At 41.9% G+C, this 24,572-nt stretch overlaps 1 protein-coding gene across 3 annotated transcripts in view; it reads left to right on the top strand.

Annotated features, from left to right (window-relative positions):
- Positions 1-24,572, top strand: part of MINDY4 (MINDY lysine 48 deubiquitinase 4) — a 255,695-nt gene that overhangs the window by 177,238 nt on the left and 53,885 nt on the right. For all 3 annotated transcript variants that reach the window (XM_053608563.1, XM_053608561.1, XM_053608562.1), the window contains 3 exons: positions 17,246-17,304; positions 21,683-21,789; positions 24,421-24,537. In XM_053608563.1, coding sequence (XP_053464538.1) covers positions 17,246-17,304; positions 21,683-21,789; positions 24,421-24,537 — 283 coding nt within the window. The remainder of the gene's footprint in view (positions 1-17,245; positions 17,305-21,682; positions 21,790-24,420; positions 24,538-24,572) is intronic.

Genomic DNA, 24,572 nt, shown 5'->3' with positions numbered 1-24,572 from the left:
ACGCCCCCTGGGTGAAGGGTTCTTCTACAATGTGAACTTTACCTTGGAAGTGAGAACAATGTAACATAAAAATTTGCACCCTCATATTAATTTGAAATAAATAAAAAAGATTAGAAGTAAAGGGTGTGTAAGGACAGGGTGGTATCTCAGGAAGGTAAAGGGTTAAGGAATAGGGTCCTTTTTTTCAGGATGATGGAGATGTGAGCTTGTTTGCAAGCCAGGGGCTGGGTGCCAGCAGCAGAGAGGAAAAATTCATCATTCATGGAGCCTTGGCTGTGGGGGGCAGGGTATGTTTGGGTGGGGCCCGGCAGAGAGGCAGTGCTGACAATAACCAGAGTCATTTTCTGCCGTACGCTGTGATGAGAACTGATGTCTGTAATGATGGGCCTGGGGCACTACAAGTTCCCAACATGCCTTTTAAATCTCCAGTGAAAGAGTCAATTCTGCTCAGCAGAGTTTTTGAGTTACTTGAGATTTATTCCAATTAAGCAAAGCTTTGTTAAGTCACTGAGAACTATTCGGGAAACATTGCATTTTATTGTATTCTGAGACTTTGAAACTTGGCTCATGATCTTTAACATATTTAGTAACTTTCAGCACGATGAGGTTGAAAGTGCCTTGGATTTAGAATTGAACAGATTTGGGTTCAAATCCTAGCTCTGCCATATACTAACAGAGGGACTTTGTGTAAAAAAACATTTTAACCTCTTTGCAGCTTAGTTTTTTCATTAAAACATGGGATGATAAACAACCTTCATAGCTTTGTTACAGGAATAGATAATATATACAAAAATATTTGGTCTACAGTGGTTACTTTAATTAATACTAGATTTTCTCTTTTGTTATTTCGTTATCCAAAATACCTGTTTTTAAAAAATAGATGGATATATTTCTTTTTTTTTTTTTTTTTGGCCGGGGCTGGGTTTGAACCTGCCACCTCTGGCATATGGGACCGGTGCCCTACTCCTTGAGCCACAGGCGCCGCCCAGGATGGATATATTTCTTAATAGTTAGGAATTTTGTGAGATGGATGGGAAGTCAGGTTGGAGTCAGATATAGAAGAATGTGACAAAGGGAAACATTCAGGTTTATTGTAAGGTCTGTGGCCAAGGGAAATGAATAGAGTGTGGGTTGAGTTCCCGGTCTCTGTTACCCTGGGCAAGTCTTTCCCAGGGGGCCAGGCATGTAGTAGGCCCTTAGGAGCATTTGTGGATTGAATGAATTTGCCTTCCATGAGGCTTTACTTCCTTTTTGCAGGAGGCAGGGTCTGTTTGAAAGGTCCGAGGCTTGATGCAGAAGTGCCCTCTCACCTTCTTCTCTTGCAGAAGTTTTTTCCAGGCTTGATCTTGACAGTGGGCTGGCATGATGGGCAGCCCTTGCCTGGGCCCACATGGCTCTGGTCCTGTATCTCACTGCCTTGGGCCCAGAGTTTTATCAGATTCTATGAAGGATAAAGAAAAATGCAAAGTCTAATATACAGTACCTCATGTTGTGGTGACTCCCACACATGAAGAGCAGTGTCTTGGTTCCTAAGATCATCTGAAATGTGTGTTTTCTGATGGTCTTAGGCAACCCCTGTGAAAGGGGAAAGGGTCCTTCAACCCCCAAAGGGGTTGCGACCCACAGGTTGAGAACCACTGGTCTAAGAGAAGAATATGGCATTCCTATAATTGATGATATTGCTTCCTTTGGTCCCACTGTCACTTTGTTCAGACTTTCTCCCTTCAAATAAAATTTCTTTTGAATGAGAAGACAAGAAAATCAAACTAAAAAAGTCATGGATAGAAATCAAGACTAAGTGCTCTGCCACCTTCTGAGGACCAGAGGCTGTTATGTAAGGCTTAGAGCCATGTTTATTATTTCATGTCTGCCACCTAACAGAGTGATGACACATTGGTGATCACGTTTCAGAAGCTGCTATATGAAGGGAATGTGAACTTATAAAGGCATTTTGTCTAGGAAATCCATCCACCCCACAGACTCCTACTACCCAGAGTCTCCCCAACTCCCACACAGCTACCTGCAAGTCTCAAGTCACTTTCTAGGCTAGACATGAAAGATCACATATCCTTAAATTCAGTACACTCCTAGGAGTGCATTAAAGGAAGAAAAGAGAAGTTGAAACTATCCATTTTAGATCAAAAACGAAAGTGAATGTGGTCCATTTAATATTTAGTAAAGGCATTACAACTGATTATTTTTTCCTTTTTTTTTTAAATAACTCCAAAAGGGCACATGTACCAGGTGCAAGGATCTGGGAGAGCTTAGACAAGGATCCTGCTTTTAAAAAATGTGGTCAGACAAATAAACTCCATATGAGTTAGGCAGAATAACATTCTGTTCTCAGGAGATGCAGGCTGAAGTTTTTAGGGATGGTGTGTCATGATGTGTGTGTGTGCGTGCGCATGTGTGTGTTGAGAGAGAGAGAGAAAACAAGGAAAATGTTAACCATTTGTCACTGTAAGTGGAGGGTATACTGGTGTGCATTCTGTTATTCTCTTAGTTTTCCTATTGGTTTAACATTTTCAAAATAAAGAGGGTTAGTACAAGCACACAGAACAGCTAGGAAGAATGAATAGAAGCTATCTTTTATTTCATGGTAAGGATCATAAAGAAGTGTAACCAGACCATAGCGTGTCATTAAATGCTGGAATCTTGAGTGAAGTGATTGTGTAAAACGCAAGACTAGACCAGGAAGTGCCTAGGAAACACCCCAATGTGGCTAATGAATTCCTTGTTATATATGGGCATCCTTAAACCCACTGAACTCCAGGGGACCAGTGATTATAGAAACAATAGCTTGCATGCACTTATTTTCCAGATGCACAGAAAGGAAGTTCTTTCCGTGTTACCGTGGTGGGCACTGGGAAGCTGATTCCACCCTCCTTTACCAGCTCCATTGTCCTCCCATCCACTCTGCTAAGCCTGGAGTCCTCTCTCAACTTTTTGGTTGTTCTTTTGAAACCCCTGGCCCTTTGGTTACTTCCAAATCATGAGGCTCAATGTGACATTTTCAAAAGGGAACTCACTCACTATCTGACGTGAGTCCGGCTATTTCCAATGTTTTATATTTGTTCTGGAAAAAGCTCCAGATACCTTTGGTCAAAGCTTTTCCTGTGGGCTGTATTGCTGGGGCTGTTTCTTGCCCACGGGATCCAGAAGGGACCGCAGCCTAAAGGTCCCTGCACATCTGCCTCACTGGTCAGGGCGATGATGGCAGGAGGGTGCAGCCTGGAGAAGCAATGACTTGAGGGGATTTTGGAGGGAGTATTCTTTCAGCCTCATGACTGTGTTAGATTCAGATCCTTAAAAACCAGAGCCTCACCAAAGGGCTTCCTTTTGCCTTTGTAAGAGTTTCACTATTAAGGAGAAAAGGGATTATGCTGTTTTGATATTTATTCCCTACTCTTAAAAACTCATTTGAAAAATTGTTACCACTTCAGGATCTGGGAGGGAAACTTGCTCTGTGTTAAAATGTTAAGTCCCTATATTTTGACTTCTGTGTGAGGCAGACCTTGTGCTCTCATGCTTTGTGGCTCATGGAAAGTTTTAGCACAGATTTTCCACCCTTGAGTGGCTGGATTCTCAGCCCCAACCCAGCTCCTTGGTGAATACCTCCACCTCCCAGACTTCCCACCCATGAGCCACCTGTGCTGAGTGAGAACTCTTATTAGAGGCAGGCAGTGGTAACCAGAGGAGCAGGGAGGTGTGGGACCCACGATCTGGGATCTAAGGACCCTCACGGCCCATTTCTAGTGAAAATGTCTGCGGGAGAGGCACAGGAGTCTGCCTGGCTGGCTCAGGGACACAGCTAATTTTAGCTCAGGGCATGCTTGTTTCGATTTGGGGTTGGCTCACTTATGGAAATTCCACAGCTCTCTGCTTTTATGTGTATGAGTGGTGTAATGCTTAAAGTTTGTAAAACTAACTTTTTGAAGCAATATGATTTTTTTCCCCTTCTTCTAAGAAATGCCCAGAATATAGTCATTCCTCTGTGCTTTTGGAATAGGTCAAAATTTCCTGGAGATTCCTTTGTCGTGATGGGGCAGTGTGGGTGGAAGGAAGCGTAGCTCTAAGAGCCAGTCTTGACTTGGCCTTCCTCTGTCCAAACTAGGACAAGACAGAGAATCCCAGGGTCTCTGCGTCCAAGGAAACATTGGGTCATTCATTTGGTGCAATGGGTAATAGACTCAAGGTTCATGGGTCAGTACAAGAAATTAATTTAAAAAATTAAAATAAATTAAAAAACACTGGAGGACTAACCTCAGGTTCAGAGGCAGATCCAGATGTTGTAGACCTGAAACATATATAAGTAGCCTCTTATATATAAGTTCTTAAGAAAACATAAAAACATAAAAATCTTATTTTTGCAAGTTTTCTAAAAATACAAGAACACATTTCTAGGGCCTCTTGAATGTCACCTAGGAAAGGGATAGTCCCTGAACCTTAAGCTCCATTAATTTCATGGTAAATCAGACACTATTTAGGTTATTGTTATCATTTTTATGGTATTAAAAGCAATGTCATAAAATTTTTAAAAATTAAGATAGATATAATATTGAAATAAAAAGCCAACCTTTAAAGTGAACAAATTAAGTTCTGTGAAACATTTCACTGTATTGTTTTTTGTTTTCCTCATGTCACCATGGACCTATGTGTTGTGGAATAGTTTATGGTAGACAAGTGACAATTCTCTAAGCCTCAGGGTCCTTATTTGTAAATGTAGGACTAAAAGGTCTTTATGCTGCTTTTATATAGAACTTTTGCTAGAATTAAATTTTGGGGAAGTAGAAGGTGCTTCCCAGATAAATAATTATTTTGTAAGGGCAAAACTATGGAATACTTAGAACTCTTAGAGCGTCACAGAAAGGGAAATGGACACCCAGGGAAGGTGAATATTTGCTCAAGGCCACTTGGAGAAAGGCATACACTCTAAAAATAAGTGTTAAATGTAAGCCTCCTCACCTTTCTAAAAGTAAATGAACTCACGTTTCTTTCTTTTCAAATGGCCATGAAGTTAGACTTAGATGCAAAAAGTGCCACTTCAAACATGATGCTCATGGCTCTTTTATGAATGCTTATATAGAGGACTATTTCATGAGTTCAAATGAGAATATTTTATCCCAAAAGTTTTTTTAAGCCACACTTTGGCATATTTCACCAAAAAGAGCCTAAGTGGATTTAACATTTGATGGAATGTTGATCTCTGTCATTGGTGTAGTGCACTGGGCTTGTTTTTTGGCATTTATTAGGACAGTAAAGGGCAGAATTGGTGCCTCAAAGTGGAATTTCCCAGCAGCTAAGTAAACATCTCCGTGTAGCTCTCTAAAACTGGCAGCACCTCTTTTAGGCAGCCTGTCAGACCTTCCCTTTTATAACCCAAGGATGACTTTAGACTCTCCAGGACAGGGCCAAGGCTGTTGAGGCAGTCCTTTCCATTCTGGGCTCTAACACCAGCCTTGGGGAGGCAGGCCTGGGGGACCTTTCCAACTGGTAGAGCCATCTCTTTAAGGCCTCACTTCACTGGGAAGGGAGGTGAGGCTGGCAGAGAACCATAATTAGAGGTTAGTAGCCTTAGTGACCCTGACTGGTAGGTGTGCGTCTTGGGGCCCTGTTTGCATTTGGGACTTCATGGCGTGGGCCAGGCATACCATCACATCTCCAGCACTGGCCCTGGTCACTGGGTTCCTCTAGTATCTTGGGTGGGCTTGGTCTGCTAGTGGGCACAGGGTGGAGGTGAGACTGAGATGAAAGTAGATCACAGGCTAGCCATGTTTTGCTTGGCAGGTTACATATCTGAGGTGTAAGGATGGTTGCTCAATAAATTTGGCCGTGTCCCAGAGATGTGCTCCATAGAGATCCCTCTTTCCTCAAGAAGATATTTTTCTTCCCCTGGAGTAACATGATTGCTACTCCCTCTTTCAGTGCCTGGAGAGCAATGCCTGCCTTTCAGCACCAGCCACCTTTTGGAGCTGAGCTCAGCCACACCCAGGGAATGTCAGCCAGTGAAGGCAGGGAGGTACAAACCGAAATGGGAGGACCACAAAGTCCTGCTGGTGTGTCCCCTCAAACCTCCCTCAGGAAAGAGCAGTCTGTCCCAATGCATTTTGAGTCTTAAGAAAAATGCAGTTAGTGCCTCTAAAATCCAACATCGGATAGATGAAAATCAAGAGAGTCTAGAGCCCAAAATTCTATTTCTAGCTTTGTGTATTATCCAGAAAAGCATTGCCCCTAATTGCCACCCGTAACAGTGCTGTAGGATTAAGTTAGATGATCTGTATTAAATGTTTTAGCCCTTCCAGCTGGATGAGCTATATCTAGGTGAACTCTGAGTACTCCTCAGCTTCTAGCAGGAACCTTCATTTAATACCAGTTGTATGCCAAGGTCTTATGTCAAATTAGAAGAATAGGAAAATAATTTGAGGGAAGGTCACATCTAGTGTGGTTTTGTTTTGCAAACTGTGTGCCCTTGAAGGAAACTTCTGAGTCTGAAACCAGGGTAAATTTATTCTGTTCCTGGAATGTTCCAGAATCCAGCCTGACTCTAGATATACAGGAAGGAGAAATATTGGACTTGATTTCAGATTTGTTCTGGCTCTGTCTGCATACATCTTGTCAAAGGAGTGTGCCAAGGCCTGTCCTGAGGGACACGTACGGAAAGAGAGTTAAGCTGAGAAATCATCACCCCCAAAGAACAATGGCTCAGGAGGCTGGAGTATAGCATGTGTTTTCTCCACAAAACAGTGTGGGCCGGATGGCTTTTCCAGGGGGATGCAGGGTCATCAGTGCCCCCCATCTGTCCTCCCTAGGCAATCCCTATCTTTGTCCAATCTTCGTCATCATGGACCCAGATGAGAGAGACTTAGGTGAGTAGCCCAATTCCCAATTAAGGGTTTCACTGGTTTCAGGAAGATAGTTTATTTGGGTTGAATTGTTAAGACAAATTGTTTTCACAGTATTCCAAGCAGAGAGCTTTCTCACAGGAAATGTTAGAGCAACAATTCTAGTCAGGTTTTCCACATCCTTAAGAGGAAAGAAAAGACAGAGAGAAAAAAATAATTCCTTTTATATGTTAAAGGTCAACCATTTGAGAACTGGCAACTGCAGGGTATAAAATTGAGATCTGCTAAAGTTACTACACATTGTGATGCTTAATGCACATGATGACTTCTTGCTAACCCAACCCTTCATGAGACCTCATGTTCTTTACAGCTTAATTTTAAAACCGCCTGTTGATCCAGTGGCTAAGGGAAGTGGAGGAAGCTCTTTCAGAGGCTTGGACACTGCTGTCCAACTGAGCACTGGGGAGATGAAGACACTGGAGGAACTCCCTTCCTCTCCCCAGAGCATGGTCACCTCATCTGTAACACCAGAGGTTACTCCAGGCCACATCTAAGTGCCATCCAAGTCTAACCACAATTCTGTACACGTTTTTACCTCCGGGAGCTTGGCTGAGGCTCCATAGGAAGGCAAAGAGGAACAGAGAGCAGGAAAGTGAAAAGAAAAAACATTTTCTTGTATGGAGAACTTAGTGTTTTGTGAGGTTTTTTGTTTGTTTTGAGCATTTTACATTTTTTTGTCTTTAATTTTTTTTTTAAAGTGTTTTTATATCAGCTTGCCCTCAGGGACCTGACTCACAAAGACTTACTGCTTCTCCAGCCAGTTCAGTCTTTAATGAGAGCTACTTAAGTGTAAAGGGCCCTGAAAAGTCACTGCTGGAAAAAAAGCAGGGAAAGAGCACTACACAGCTGCTCCTAGCCTGTGCCTCACGTGTTTGCTATCCGCTCACACTGGGGGTGGCAATAGGCTGGGTCTGATTAGCTAAAGCCCAGAATCCCTAGATACTACAATCCTTACAGCTGCTGAAAGAAGATTCTGGCAACAGGGAAATTGAGGCTAGAGGCAATTATTCTATTGCCAGGTGATGCCAATCTCTGTCATGAGCTTGTCTGTACAATTTGGGTTTTTTTGGAGTTTTTGGCAGGGGCCGGGTTTGAACCAACCACCTCTTGTATATGGGGCCAGCACCCTACTCCTTTGAGCCACAGGCACCGCCTTGTCTGTCCACTTTCTATATGTCCACCTACATCTGAGCAACTCTCTGCTTCATTATCATCTAACCCTCTTGTTTATTCCAAAGTGATGTTGTTTCAAGTGGGATAGTGGCAACAGTGCTGAATCCTGACTCAGGAAAGGACTCTGGCTCCAGAGTTGTCAGTTTCATTTGTCTTGTTGCACTGACTCTAGAATATCTGCAGTATAGTACTGAGGACATGTGGATGCTGGACGTCCTCATCTTGTTACTGACTCTAAGCAGGGCTGCTTCCAGTGCTTCAGCGTTAGGTGGAATGTTCTATGGGGTTCAAATATTAACGTACGTATCCAGCAAAGGAAAACCCTTTCTTTCCCTTGAACTTGATGAGGGTTTTTTTTTTGTTGTTATTGTTTTATGAAGCATATCACTACTTATTTTTATCAAGTGGTTTGTCTGCATCTATTTAGATTATTTTACTTTTTAAAATCTCTAACCTGTCGATATGAATTATAATGTTGGATTTCCTACTTTAAAAAATTATTGCATTTCTACTGCATCATAATTTTTTTGAAACTCATGGTTAATGCAATTGTTATTTCATATTTTCACATTTTATGTTTGCATTAGGTTTTTGGAATTAAGGTTATACTAGCCTCATTAATCATTATCATCATTTCAGCTAACACAAAGCAATTACTGTATATAGGGTACTATTGCCAGCACTAGATATATTAACTCATTTAATTCTTTTTTTTTTTTTTTGCAGTTTTTGGCAGGGGCTGGGTTTGAACCTGCCACTTCTGGCATATGGGGCCAGTGCCCTACTCTTTGAGCCACAGGCGCTGCCCAACTCATTTAATTCTTATAATATTCTTTTGAGGGAGGACTTTTTTTTTTTTTGCATTTTTTTTTTATTGTTGGGGATTCATCAAGGGTATAATAAGCCAGGTTACACTGATTGCATTTGTTAGGTAAAGTCCCTCTTGCAATCATGTCTTGCCCCCAGAAAGTGTGGCACACACCAAGGCCCCACCCCGCTCCCTCCTTCCCTCTCTCTGCTTTTCCTTCCCCCCCATGACCTTAATTGTCATTAATTGTCCTCATATCAAAATTGAGTACATAGGATTCATGCTTCTCCATTCTTGTGATGCTTCACTAAGAATAATGTCTTACCACTTCCATCCAGGTTAATACGAAGGATATAAAGTCTCCATTTTTTTTAATGGCTGAATAGTATTCCATGGTATACATATACCACAGCTTGTTAATCCATTCCTGGGTTGGTGGGCATTTAGGCTGTTTCCACATTTTGGCGATTGTAAATTGAGCTGCAATAAACAGTCTAGTACAAGTGTCCTTATGATAAAAGGATTTTTTCCTTCTTGGCCGGGGCTGGGTTTGAACCTGCCACCTCCGGTATATGGGGCCAGTGCCCTACTCCTTGAGCCACAGGCGCTGCCCCTATTTTTTTTTTTTTTAAAGAGACAGGGTCTCACTTTGTCACCCTTGGTAGAGTGCAGTGACATCACAGCTCGCAGCAACTTCTAGGTCTTGGCTTAGGCGACTCTCTTGCCTTAGGCAATTCTCTTGCTCTCTTGCGTGTGCCTATGGTAGCTGGGACCACTGGCGCCCGCCACAATACCCGGCTATCTTTTATTGCAGTTTGGCCAGGGTCGGGTTTGAACCTGTCACCCTCGGTATATGGGTCCGGCACCCTACTCACTGAGCCACAGGTGCCGCCCAGAGGACTATTATTAACTCCTTTTTTATAGATGAAGAATCTGAAGCACAAAGCAGCTGGAAACCTGCCTCCCCTGCACACAATTTTTGTGGTGTCCTGGGATTCTTAGGCAGGATGGGTGGTTCCAGAGTCTGAGTGTAGACTCTCTCCAGCCCTGCAGTTCCTGGTAGCTACCAATCTGTGATATTTCACATAAATGGAATCGTACAATATGTGAGCTTTTGTGTCAGGCTTCTTTAACTTGGCATAATGTTTTCGAGGCTCATCCACAATGTAGCATGTATCTGTATTTCCTTTTTATAACAGAATAACATTCCATTGTATGGATATATAACATTTGTTTATTCACTTATTTGTCGACAGACATGAATTGTTTCCACCTTTTGGCTATTCTTAATAATGCTGCTATGATTATTTGTGTCCCTGTATTTGTTTTAGCCATGTTTTCAGTTCTTTGGGGTTATATACCTAAGTGTGGAATTGCAGCATCATTTGCTAATCCTGTTTTTAACTTTTTGGAGAACTTCCAGACTGTTTTCCACCGTGACACTTACTTGGGAATTAATTGAAATGCATTTTTTTCTCTTTTCTGATATAGAAATTATATATTATGTTTTTATTACTTAAATGGTTACTCTTAAATTTTTAATCATAATGTAAGTCAAATCAATCTCTCTATTCCCACAAAAAATGAGAGATTTTAGAAATCCTTAACTCTGACGATCATATCCCCTTTCCATGTTCCCTATTTATTATTGTCTAGCAATTTGCTTTCAGTTTGTTTTAACTCCCAAATTAGTTGCCATTTACTGAAAATATAATTCAGTTTAAAAAAAAATTCAGTTTTTATTTTTATTATTTTCCTTGTCATTTCTCATTCACCTTTATCTAATGTTTACCAATTTGTTTTCTTTCTAAAAATGAATTCTTTAGTAGTGCACTCAGTGAAGGTCTGTAATAGTAAACTTTTTTAGTCTTTGTTTGAAAATGTGTTCATTTTGTTCTTATCTTTAATGATATTTTAGCTGGGAATTTTAAAGTTGACAGTTATTTTATTTTAGCACTTTGAAGATGTTATTTCATTGCCGTATGCCCTTTATTATTGCTATTGAGAAGTCTGTTGTTAAAATAATTGTTTATAGGTAATCTACTTTTCTCTAAGATTTTCCTTATTGTCTTTGGTATTCTGATAGTTTTAATACAACATCTAAATGTGTGTTTATTTTTATATATCCCATTTGGAGCTCATTATTTTTCTGTAACTATTCATGTCTGGAAAGCTCTTTTCAATTATTTTCTTTCTTTATTCTTTCTTTCTGAAACTCCTTTTAGATGAATATTGAATTTAAAATTTTTTCCTCATGTCTCTTCTTTCTTCTTTCTCATATTTTATATCTCCTGATTGAGTTGCATTGTGGATAATATCATTTTCTAGCTCTTGGTAATTAATTATCTCTTCATCATTTGTAATCTACTGTTTAAGCTTACCAAAAGTTTTTTCTCAACTTTAAATAAATTCAAACCTGTTGAAAAGTTAAAGATTAGTATTAATACAATGGCCATCTATATACTTTTCATCTAAATTCAGCAATTGGCATGATTTTGTCGCATTTGTTTTCTTTCTTCTCCCCTTCCCCAATACATATTATATGTATGTATGTCTCCACAAATTTTTGACGATCCCTTTGAAAGTAAAATTCAGATATCATGGCATTTCACTCTTAAATATTCCAACTTAAATCATCTAAGAATAAGAACATTCTCCTACATAACCACAGTACTGTTATCCCACCTGAGAAATTACACATTGATCAGTGACACCATATAACATATAGCCCATAATCAAATTTCTTCCAAATGTCCCCAGAATATTCTTTTAGGCTTAATTTATTTTCAGCCCAGGATCCATTCAAGTCTCATTGTATTGGTTGATAATGCCTCTCTAGTCTATTTTTAATCTCAAGTAGTTTTATGTTTTTAGTTTTTCACGAAGAATGTAGGCTTGTTGTCTTAAGAATACCTACACTCTAGATTTGTTGGTTTGTTTCACTTTTAGGTTTGTCTTAAGCATTTTTTTTTTGGCAAGGACAATGTCTAGATGATGTTGTGTGCTTCCCATTACATCACACCAGGAGCACATAATTTTGGCTTACTTTCTTTGCTAAGTTGGATCACTCTATTAAGGTGATATACGTCGACCTACCATTGTAAGTATAACTTTCCCTTTTATATAGTAAGTTATCTGTAACTTTTAGACCACATGAATATCCTATTCCTCAAAAACTTTCTATCCAGTGGTATTATATTTCTTTGATAATTGTTTCCCATATAAATGATTAAACTGGAATGTATAAAATGATGCTTTTCTAAATTTATTATTCCTTTTATGCTTATTAGTTGACACTTCTGTGAAAAACTTTTCTATTCTCTCTCTTAGTCTCCCTTCTTTCTTCTTTTTCTCCCTTCCTTCCTCTTTCAGTAGCAAAGTTGTGGACTTTTTAGTTCGATGTATTATCTATCTACCACCATCATTATGTGCCCGTAAGTTTCTTATGTCAGTAATTTACATTTACTCATCAAAACTGCTCATAGTTTTTTCACAGTGTCTGGTTCTTTTCTTCTTATTTTCATTCTTTTAAAAGTTTCTCTAATCGAATTTATAGTTTCTTTTAGATTGTTCTTCTATAATCTCGAGTTCTTGGGCATCCTCTTTATTGTGTCTGGCAGGTTTCACTCATGGTGTATCATTTTCTTATTTGCATTTAAGAGTTTTTCATTTTGAATATATATTCCGTGGAACTATAAGAAAAAAACTCTCTCTTCCAGGGAATCTTGTGTGAATTGGTTCATAGAAATGCTCAACCAGGTAATTTTACATTGCTTCATTTGAGTGTGCTGGGATATCATTGCCATGAGGAAAAACTATGTAAATTTTAATATTCTAGATTCTTGTGCCATATGAATGGGGTCAATTTTGAACTTCATTGACACTGGGTTCTGATGTTTCATTAAATATATAGTAAGTGTCTTAGTCTGTTTTCTGTTGCTTATAACAGAATATCTGAAAGTGAATAATTTGTAAAGAAACAAAATTTATTTCCTATAAATAAGGAGCTGGGAAATGGAAAGTCGAGGGAGTACTTCTAATGAGGGCCTTCACCATCATGTGGTGAGAGGGTTGAGTGTGCTAGTTCAGGTTTATCTTCCTTTTCTTATAAAACCACCAGTCCTATTCCCATGACAACCCATTAATCCATTAACTTATTAACTCATGAATGGACCGATGTGTTCCTGAGGGCAGAGCCCATGTCACCCAGTCACCCCTTAAAGGCCCCATCTCTCAATATTGCCACATTGGGGATTAAATTTTAATACGACAGTACTAACACAGTAAGTGATTAGTATCTTTATTCGCACAAGATCTGTTTCTTTGGGAACTTATAATTTAGCTGAGTATTCAGAACCAAACATAGAGAAGGAGCATCTCTTCTTCTCTGTTTTGATGTGAATGTTTCTGAGAATGTTGAGATGAGTAAGCAATAAAGTATCTTTCAGAAGATGTGACAGGGTGCTTTGATCCTCTCTGAGCCCCTGCACCTAGACATGTCCCTAGAGACACTCAGACTTTCCCCATGGCACAAATGAGGGACCTTATGCCACAGAGGATAAGTGACCTGTTCACGGTCACATAGAGGAAGGGAGAACAAGGCAAGAACCCTGGTCTTTGGGGTTCAGGACTTAGTTATTCAGGGGTTGAGTCCTGCTTCCCTGGAGTCCTGACACTTGGTGGTGTCCTGTCCTTTGCCTCACTGTGGGGCACAAAAGAAGCTGCAGTGGGAGGTGGAGGCCTCAGACAGAGCAGGCAAGCTGGGGGTCTGCCACCCGGACCCCATGGATTTATTAGTTGCACAGTTTGACACATGTCTCTGTGTTATCTGCACAATCACACTTTGAAAAAGTGTTTTGAATCTCTTGATTTATCTTTTTGTCATTGTTGTTCATAATAGTTTTCACTCAAAGGCAAGAATATGCTTTTAAACTGACCTTTTAAACTTCTTAATGCTTATGCCACAAAGGGGCACATGAAAGGAACAATAAACACATTCTCTGTATGTAAGCATATTTGAAGTCTCCTGTGGTGATGAGATCTATGGGAAACAGGCACAAAGCGTCTGAGCTGGGCTCGTGCAGCTGATGGATGGCCCTGTGCATGGAAGTCTTGTGATCCAGGAGAGAGGTCCAGCTGTACCTTACCCATCCCCACCCTCTTGCCACGACTCATGGCCACCTGTCTACCCTCAGGAACCAAGAGAGCCACTTGGGAGGTTTGAACTTTATGTTGTGGTCTGCAGGAAGCCATGGAGGTTTCTGGGGGAGGGGGGATATATGAGATAGAGGAAAGAGCAGAATAGAACATTTGAAGCCAGTGGCCTGGGTTTGAGTGTGGCTCAGGTGTATTTAAGATGTGTGACCTTGTGAAAGTCACCTAGCTTCTGTGAAAGTCACTCTGGCACTCAGCACCCTCTTAGAGAGCACTGGCTAGATGCTGGACACCAAGTTACACAGGAGACAGAGAATCTTGCAGTCCTTTCTTCCTCCTTGGTTATCACTCTTACAATATGTATTGGTTTACTATTGCTGCTATCCCAGATCACCACAAATTTAGTGTCTTCAAACAACATGAATTTATTACCCCGTAGTTCTGGAGGGCTGAAGTCCAAATCAGTTACACTAAGCTAAGTAAGGTCATGGTGAGCTAGGTCTTTTTGGAGGTTCCAAAAAAGAATATGTTTCTTTTGTTTCACCTTCTAGTCGCTACCTGTAGGCCTTGGCTTGTGGTAACTTCCTCCATCTGCAAAGTGTGTCACTCTCATCTCTGCTTCTGTTATCACACTTCTGTTACCACAAATCCTTCTCCTCTGTGTTGGATTTCCTTCTGCCTCCTTCCTATAAGGGCCCATGTGATTATGTTGGTCCTGTCTGAATAATCCATGATAATTTCCCCATGTAAGTGATCCTTTACTTAATCTGATCTGGAAAATAACTTTTGCCATATAAGGCAACATTATAGGTTTGAGGACTTAGAACATGGATATCTTTGGGGCCGTTATTTAGCCTACCATACCATATCACATTGTAATTTGTGTATGAGTTTCTTTTGGACAGGGAGATAAGCTTACCAGATAGTGCCACATGTGTGCTGGGTGAGTGAAGAAATGAATGAATGCATTCTTTGGAATTGAGAAGAAGGTTAACATTCTGATTGGGCTTTAGATGATCAGTATGAGTTTGCCAAAGAATACTCTAGATGAAGTGAACAGCTTATAGAAAGGTACAAAGGCCTGGGCTGAGACATACCCTGTGGAGAAAATGCTGGTAGAGTATGATGCCCAGAGTGAGATGAGGCTGGGTGGTAGGTGGCCAGATCATGGGGAGCCTTGCAGGATATCCTAATGGGCCTGGATTCTATTTTTATAAGGAAGCAGCACATGTGCTGGTTATTGCCATTATCTTTGGAGTCATTGCCTGCATTTAAATTCTGATGCTGTGTAACCCTGGGAAAATTACTAAAACTCTCTGAGACTCAATGAAATAACTGCTTCATAAAACTGTTCTGAGAAGCACATGAATTTTGAGGCTTGCAAAACACTTAGCACAGTGCCAGAAACAGTCAAAGGGGCCAGAAAGAGTTTATTATTATTATTATTGCTATTATTTTTATAAATATGATTATTGTTGTGTTGATGGTGATGAGGGGAAACACTTGAAGAATTTCAGCAAAGCAGCAGTGTCCTGGTCAGATTTACTTTCCAGAAAGATGATTTTGACAGCCACGTGAAGATGTGGGGGCTGAGGGGTAGCCCACAGTAGGAGTCAGGAAACCATTTAGGAGGATTTAATATAATCTAGTGGGAGAGGAAGATGCAGAGAGCAGGGGTGGGTTCAGGAGAGATGCCAGTGGACTCAGGATGTTGGAGAGTTATCTCTGGTTCTTCTGTTCCCTGCTTGAAATTGTTCTAGGGAGATTTTAGAGGCCATCTAGCATGAGTGTCTTAGTCCTTGCTTTGTGGACAGGGACACTGAGGCATAGCAAGGGGAAGGTGCCTTGCCTTAGTTTCCAGACGAGGCAGTGACAGAAGGATGGGGAGAGTAGAGCTCAAGTCCTCAGCCTTTTGCTGCAGAGCAGGGGTGCAGGTGGGGTGGGAGATATAGTCTAGGAGATGAAAGTCTAGTTCTCCATTTCTGGGGTGGGGGATTATGCTTTGAATCAGCCACAGTATTGACTGGCCATTTCACATGCCTTTAACCACCCCTCTGTCTTCACTCCTCTTTCCAGCTCATTCTTCATGAAGCCTCGGGAGAGTGCCTATAGAGTCCTGATAGTGTTGGGGCAGAGAGATTTTGTGGTTTTGAATTGAGGAACATGTCTTGACTGAGTGGAGAGGATGTGTGGAGGAGTAGAGGTGCCTCAGGGGTGTGGGATGGAGCTCTTTGTTCTAGGTCTGGCAAAGGAGACTTGGTGTCCACAGAAGCATGTGCTCACTTGGGACTGTGTGTCCTCTGCAGTCGTCCATTCACACCCCTTCATACATCTTCAGGAGGAAACCAATTCAATAGAGTGCACCATGGCAAGATTACGATTGTTACTTCAATCATATCTTACCCTGCAAGGATGTTGGAGGAAAAGATATTTCAATGCCATGTTCAAAAGAGCTGTCATTTCTTTTAACATAGTAAATGGGTTTTTAGAGAGTGATGTAATATTGTTATTTTTAATATATCCTTTTTAAAAAATTATTTTACTTTAGATTGATGCATGCTGAAGGAAAGAAAAAAATCTAAAGGGAGTTAAATTTCAGGTGGCCCATTTTAAGAAAGCTCAGCATTCACGTACCTGGATTTACAAATCACAATCACAGGGCAAGTTTTTCAGGCAACAGAAGGATACAGGGTAGGTTTCTTGAAATACCTTGATGCATTTCAGAACTGTCTTGTAAATGCTATTGATGGCTTTAGAAGACAGCTGGGAGAGGAAATAAGTAACAACAACAACAAAAAAACATAGAGATGAGATGAAAAATATTCTGGGAAATGATTACAAGAACTTGATTTTGTGTGTGCGTGTGTTTCTTGGCAGTATCTCAGTGACATCAGAGGGAAATGCTTACGTTCAGTGCTTGGCAAGTGTCTAACTACAGAGTTTACCATCCCATATTGGCTTGTGTGTGGCTCCTCATGAAAACACAGAATTGGCAGGCACCTTTGGGGCCATTTGGTCCCATCCCATGTGAAACCTTGGCAGAGAGAGGAGTGACATGTTCAAGGCACACACAAAGAAGCAGGGCCAAGCTAGAATAACTTGTCTCCTGAACAGCCACCCAGCCCTTCTTCCTGTCTTCTCTGCTATTTGTATTTCTCTGTCATTCTCCTCTGGTACACTGACATTTTTTTTTTTTTTTTTTTTCCAGGAAGAATCAGTTGCCGGCATCTGACAAGGTGAATGAAGAGTTGGGTGCCCTGCAGCTTGGTATGTGCAGTGGGTGCCTCTGCTGTGCCCATCAAGCCCTAAGGGGTTCTTGTTGGCTCTGTACGTGTGGGGGGGGGTGTAGGGGGCTCCCTGCTGGCTGGGGTGGAGGCTGTCTTCCTCCCACCTGGCTCAGGATGCAGGGGTTTGCCCAGTGAGTAGAGCAGGCTTCTCTCTCTTTCTCTCTCTCTCTCTCTTTTTTTTTTTTTTTTGTTGGTATCTTCTTCCACTACTTGTCTTTTTTTCCTGGAGAAATAAGAAATAAGAAGTCTGATCATTTCTGGATCCACACTGCTGGGCTGGAGAAATGTTTCCTGCATTTGGAGTTTTTCAAGCTATTTAGAACCTACTAAGGTCTTCAGAAGATAGTTCTCAGTCAGAATACTAGTATAGCTCTGCCTGGGAAGGTCCATTTTTTAAAAATTTTATCAACATATTACTGAGGTGTAAATTATAAACAATGAAATTGTGCCAAGTGCTCAGACCTTGAGTGTTCATTGCTGTGCCGTTCCACTGTGTGTCCTCTTGTGTAACTGTTCTCCAAGATCAGGCTAGAGAACATTTCCTTGCACTCTGGAGTTTTGATCAACTCTTTTTTGCTGTCTTTTTCTCTACTCTCCAAAGACTGATGTGCTTGTGATTGTAGATGGAGGATGTTAACCCCAAGGACTGGACGTGAAAGGATGAGGCTTGAATGGTCTTGACATTTTCTCTTCTTCTAAAAGTCAGCAGTTTGCCTATCGGGTCATTTTGGCAGATAGGAGCTGTTCACATGCTTTTCTTCTCCCTTTGAAGCACTCCCTTTTAAACTAAAGGAAGAAAGCTTACCCCCTTTAGAAGTTGCATGTGTGATCCTTGCAGTCTGACAGTTTGCTTGGATGAAGTTGAAAGAGAGGGACAGGTGTCAGGGAAACAGGGGCCAGAGGTTTGTTTACTCTGCATAACTCTCCTTAGAGGTAATGGATCTTCAGAGTTTTAATCACCAGAATGGCTGGAGGAGATCGTCTGGCTTAGGTGGGAGTCAGGAAGTGCTGGCTTCTGAAGTTCTGTGTAGCCCTGCACTTTAAGATTTTCTAATGAATCCACTTGTGTTTGGACACAAAGCAAAGCAGTTCCTGGCCTTCTGAACCCAGAAATCTTCTACTGGAAGGAAGGCTTATGGCAATTCTGAGGAGCCAGCTGTTTGAAGAGTGTGTGTGTATACACACATGTGTATATGTATGTATGTGCACATATGTGTGCGTGTTTCCAGAGGGAGGCCTACTTTGCTGGAGGCTCAACTAATGATTTAGAAAATCAGAAGGAGATAAAGGATATGGGACCCTGGACCCCAGTCCCTGAGAGAGTTTATGGAAGAGAGAAGAGGAAAGAGAGGTCTTGGGGAGAGATTGGTGCAGGATTTGGTTAGAGGAACTTTCTGTTCCATCTCTATTTATTTTACTTTGGTTAAATTCAGTAAACTTTTGTTAGCAATTACCTGCCAGGGCATAGCAAGGCTCTGTTGAAAGCAGACCAAGAGGAATCAAAGGTGGCCTAGCCCCTTTTGGAAGGCAAGCTAGGGGAGACAGAGGAAGAGAGGTATCCTCTCACAGCATCACACGAAGCAGGTGTCCAGCAGTGCTTACCTGCTTCAAGAGATACGTGAACTATGTTCTGTTGTAGATTCTGGAAGTGTCCAAAGGGAGTTGGCATTTAGGCTGGACTTTGAAGGATGACCATGCTCTTGCCAAATAGAGACATGGAAGGAACCATGAACTACATGGGCCTGGAGTGTGAGAGTGAGAGATTGGCTGGATGTGACTGGCCTGTCAGGGAAGGGTCTGGGGGTCAGTGCAGATGAGGCTGGGAGCCAGGCTGGGCCAGGTCTAGGGCCAAGATGATTTTGAGTGCTGAGCTGAAGAGTTGGACTGTAAGTCCCTAGGCAGTAAGGAGCCCTGGAAGATTCCGTACTAGTGAGGAAGATGTCTAGGGTGTGTCTTCAGGGGCTACATCTATTTGGGCTTTGGGTGTAGGATGGATTTTAAGGGTACAGGTAGATGTTGGGAGACAACTGGTGAAGAGGCTCTTAAAATAGTCCAGAGAAGAGGTGATGAGACCCCTGATACCTGAGAAACCCTACAGGTATTTCAGGCCCCTACTCAGGTATCTCCTCTTATAGGAAGTGTCCCTGACCCTTTATGGCAGAAGTACCTCTTCCCTTTAAGAGCCTTAAGGCTCTTAAAACCCTTAAACTCATCCCTATTTCAGCACTTATCATGCTATATTACGATTTGTTTGGGGGCCCTGTCTTCCCTGCTAGGTAGTGAGCTCCTTGAATGCAGAGGTGGTGCTATAGTCATTTTGGGACCTCCCCTGTCTTATGTTCTCCCTAGTACATCATAGGTGCAAATAAAGTACTTGATGAGCAAATAGAAAAATAATGATGTATTCCTGTAACAGTGGAGAAAGGTGGGAGTGTAGGGACAGGATAGGAGACATTCTCTAGGCAGGATAATCCAGAGGTTGGGATGTCTTGGTGGGTGTGGGAGGGCTGAGGTTTCAGCCTGGGGGACCGGTTGCGGGCAGTGGAAAACAGGTGGGGTTTTTAATCAAAACCAAAACCTAGAGGGATGCCGAGTTTCTGGTATTGGTGCTTCCATGCATGTTGCTGGGTAAGCATCTTGTTTTCATTTCAGATTATTTGTGTGAAACCATGGTCACAGGTTAGGTTTTCAGAGAATTTAAGAAGTATTCTCATTTAAATTTAGATTCTTATTTGAATTCCACACTTTTTTTCCCCCAGGTCAAAGGTAAATCTGTTTGTCCAGTGAATTGAGTCTTTTAGGAATTTGCCTGGTGCTGTGGCTTGTTCTCCTCCAGGGGGAAAAGGAGGCTGTAGAATAATATATGAGATATGTGTCCTGAGAATGTTGGCTTTTGGTACTACATCCCACTCAAATAGCCTCACTCTGGAAGGCTCCTCTTGGGAGCCAAATTCATGGAGCCAAGACCTCAGTTACCCTCTGGAGTCCCCTCTGCTCAGCTGTGCCTACACCATTGCCTTGGCATTGTTTTTCCTTGGGTTCTTCACCTGAGTGTTCTGGAGAATGCAGTGGCAGTGGGTGTATCTGAGGCTGGGTAATTTATAAAGAAAAGAGATTTATTTGGCTCATCGTTCTGTAGGCTGTACAAAAAGGATTGTGTTGGCATCTGCATTTGGTGAGGACTTCAGGGATCTTTCAATCAAGGCAGAAGACAAAGGGGGAGTAAGTGGCAGGTGTCGCATGGTAAGAAAGGGAGCAAGAGAGGTAGGAGATGGTGCTAGGCTTTTTTAAACAGCCGGCTCTTATGCAAACTAATAGTGTGAGAACTTATCCTGGGGAGGGTACCAAGCTATGTATGAAAGATCTTTCCCCCATGACCCAAACACCTCTCACAAGGCCCGTCTCTAACACTGGGGGCCAAGTCTCGTATCGTGACCTGACTGTGAGATGAGTATGTCTGGAATACGGCTTAGTGTCTCTCTGGGGGTCTGAGGAGGTAGGATGGCAAAGTGTGTCAGAGTCATGTGAGGTTTTTTTTGTTTGTTTTTAATTAAATCATAGCTATGTACATTAATGTAATCACAGAGCACCATGCACTGGTTTTATATACAATTTGAAATATTTTCATCAAACTGGTTAACACAGCCATCTGGCGTTTTCTTAGTTATTGTATTAAGACATTTATATTCTACATTTAGTAAAGAGTTATGTGAGTTTTTATCCTGTCTTTGCCACTTTCCATTTGTGTGACATGGGGCCAATTACTTAACTCTTCTAACTCTCACTTTCTTTGTCTGTAAATGGAGTAATTACCCCTTGAAGAGGTTGTTGAAGAGGTTACCTGATAAAATCCAAGTGGTCAATAAATATAAGCTACAATAAGTGATGATGTGCTGTTATTATTTTATTAGTAATGGTTATGTTTTCCTTTCTAATTCTGTCCTCTTCATGTTTGTCCACAGAGACATGGACTTGCTAATGATAGCCACCCATTTTTGTAAGCAATGTGTCTCAGCTAATCTTCCCTGGGCCTAGCTCAGTGGCTTAGGCCCTAGGCACTTAGTTTACTGCATGTCCACATGTAGATCTTTCTAGTGGGTCAGTAGCTAAGATCTGCCTAAGAGGATCCCTGTGACAGTAACAGAGAGAGGTTGTGACAGGAGTAAAGTCTTTCCTGCTTTGTTTTCTTTCCTTTTGGTGAAGACCTGGTAGCCTCAAACCAATCTGGGATGAATGGTGAAGGAGCCCCCTTTTCGCTAAACCTTCTCCAAAATTATCAATACCACAGTGCTTGGTGATTTCAGTCTGTTCTCCATGAGGCATAATGTGGGGCTCACATGGCCATGGTTTTCTTTCAGAGGATGTGGAAGATGAGATGATAAGGGAAGAAGTTATCCTGCCCCCAGTCCCATCAAGGCTCAAGCTACAGATAGAGTCAAAGCCAATCGACCTCTCAGTAGCAAAGGTAGGTGTCAACTTAGATGTGTAATAGACTCCTATGCTCAGTGCATCTTGATTTGAATCAATGTGGATGATGTGATTTTCATCTTCCTGGCCTAAGCCATCTCATTGTAATCTCTTGGTCATTGTTGAAATGGAAATTTGGGTGTGATGCAGAAGACCCAAGCTGAGAATGTGGAAAACTGTTCTGGTCCTGGCAGCTCCCTTTCCCTGTCTAAGACAAAGGGTGAAGGAGGAAGTTTTACCCTCTCCAGGCAAAAATTGCAGGAGCAGAGTCGCTTTATCACATCCCTAATGGGCACTGGCAGAGTGATGGGAATAAGATGAATGTCCCCATTAGAGTAGCTCCACTCTTGCACTTGTCTCCTAAGCTGGGTCCTGGCCGAGTTGCAGTGAGAGAAAGATGGGGCAGTGTGAACAGTTCTTTAGCACCATCCAAGCTAACCTCCATGGCCTCCTAGAGGGACCTGGGGTCACAGTGGCTAGCTTCCTGTCTGACCTTAGCAGACTTCTCTGCAGGGATAGTCTAGATTGCTCACTACCTATCTCCAGCTGCCAGGGTGGCCTCACCGTCCCCATGGTCAGAGATTCCCACTGGATGGAGTGTCACTCCTCCCGTCCTTTCCTGACCTGTCACCAGGATCCAGGAGGAAAAATAAAACTCTTGGGGACACAGCTGACCTCCTCCATGTCCACTTTTTGCATAATTACTTAGCACACAGATGAAAAAGTAAAAGATTTTCCTGAAACTTGTGTCCTTTCCTTCCTTTCTCCCTCCCCTCTCCCCTTCTTTTCTGTTTCCCCTCCCCCTCCATGTCCTTTCTCTTTTGAAGCCAAAGAGGGCCAGGCATGTTGAAGTTGCTCTAAACCTGCTAGTAGGTGCTCTGGCCTTTCATAACCACAGGGCTGTTAGGGCAAGAGCACTCTCATTTGGCGAAGGGCCCTTAGAGGCGCCTCAAGACCACCTAGCAGTAGCATCTCCAAAAGCAGCTGGAAAAAGTGAGGTCCACAGGAAGGAAAATGAAGGCTCAGGGCCCTTGGCTTCCATGCTGTGCCTGGCTGGGAGCCATCATTCTATAGCTAAGAGAGTGGAGATGGGCTTCAGCCAGAAAACCCAAGTCTATAGTTTCTAGGCCAGAGGTCCTCAAACTTTTTAAACAGGGGGCCAGTTCACTGTCCCTCAGACCGTTGGAGGGCCAGACTATAGTTAAAAACAAAAACTATGAACAAATTCCTATGCACACTGCACATATCTTATTTTGAAGTAAAAAAACAGAATGGGAACAAATATAATCACACTGCCTCATGTGGCCCATGGGCTGTAGTTTGAGGACCCCTGTCTAGGCATTCAGGAAGCTTAGGTCAAACACATGGATGATTATAGTTGACACAAGAAGGGAAATAGAGTCCTGACAAATGAATTCAGGCCTCTCTCCCTGTGTTCCATGAGCCCATGTTTGAGGACACATGGACAAATGCTTCTGTCACAGAGATTTTCCCTACAGTTAAAGAAAGGAAAAAAGAACCAATTCTAGTGGAAAATAATCTGTCTGTAGGAAAGGTCTGACCCAGAGAAAGGGTCCATGGAGGTGGCTACAGAATCCACCTGTTAGTCTTGGGCTCAGTTGAGACTTCAAAGACCCCCTCACGGGCTCTGCCTTCCCACTGAGTGTCTGTTAGTGGGGAAGGGATTGACTGTTGTGGGACTCTGGCAAGTGGTACTTAGGTTAATGGGACATGAACAGTAAGCTTGTTATCAGCCAGAAATCTAGAGGAGATAGAGCTATGAAAAAAATGCCTTTGGAGATGGAGGAAGCCCTCTCTCTGAGGGTGGTTGGGGTGCTCAAGCAGAGTTCATGGGGTGTCATAGAGGGGATTCTACTTGTGATAAAAAGGCATACTACAGTAGGAGTCAGCATATTCTTTCTGTAATGGGCTAGATAGATATTTTTGGTTTTGCTGATCATACGATCTTTGCTACAACTACTCAACTCTGCCATTGTGGTGTAAGCAGCCATAGACAATATGTAAACAAATGTGGCATTGCTGTGTGCCAATAAAACTTTATTTACAAAGCAAGTTGGAGAGGTGGAGTTGACCTGTGAATCATAGTTTGCTTGTACTAGAACAGTGGTTCTTAACCCTGGCTGCACAGTGGAATATACTAGGGGAGGTGTCAAACTACTGACACTGGAGTCTCACCCCCAGGAATTCAGATTTAATTGGCATGTTGCCTGAGCTTCAGGATGATTCCTAGGTGGTTCTAATCTGAGTTCCGGTTTGAAAACCTCTAGTCTTTCCTCTAGAGGATCAGAAGATCTCCAACATCCCTTCCAAAACTAAAATTTTGTGTTTCAAGGTTTCAGTGAGAAGCCTACAAAGATTTTGGCTCTTGTCAGCACAGGCTGGTTTGGTTTAAAGATATTCCAGAGGTAATAACCCTCAGGGTTGAGTTTCTGCTTCCTCAAATATGAGAAGAATGGGATTGAAAAATAAAAAGAAAAGAGATAATCCTGTTAAAAAATGGACTGCCCTGCTGGAATTGAAGACCAACTCCTTGGGAATATTTATACCAAGCAACTGTATTTTTGTTTGCTTTTAAAACAACTAATAAAATTCTCTCTTCTTTTTACAGGAAATAAAGACCCTTCTGTTTGGTTCCAGTTTTTGCTGTTTCAATGAAGAATGGAGAGTTCAGAGTTTTTCCTTTAGTAACATAGCTTCGTTAAAGTACGGCATTGTGCAGAACAAGGCAGGTTGCTTTTAAGTTTCCCAGGACCCTTTCTG

The sequence above is a fragment of the Nycticebus coucang genome, chromosome 11 (assembly GCF_027406575.1).
Source record: "Nycticebus coucang isolate mNycCou1 chromosome 11, mNycCou1.pri, whole genome shotgun sequence".
NCBI lineage: Eukaryota > Metazoa > Chordata > Mammalia > Primates > Lorisidae > Nycticebus > Nycticebus coucang.
Note: the sequence above shows the minus strand (reverse complement) of the source record. Positions and strands in the feature narration are given on the sequence as shown.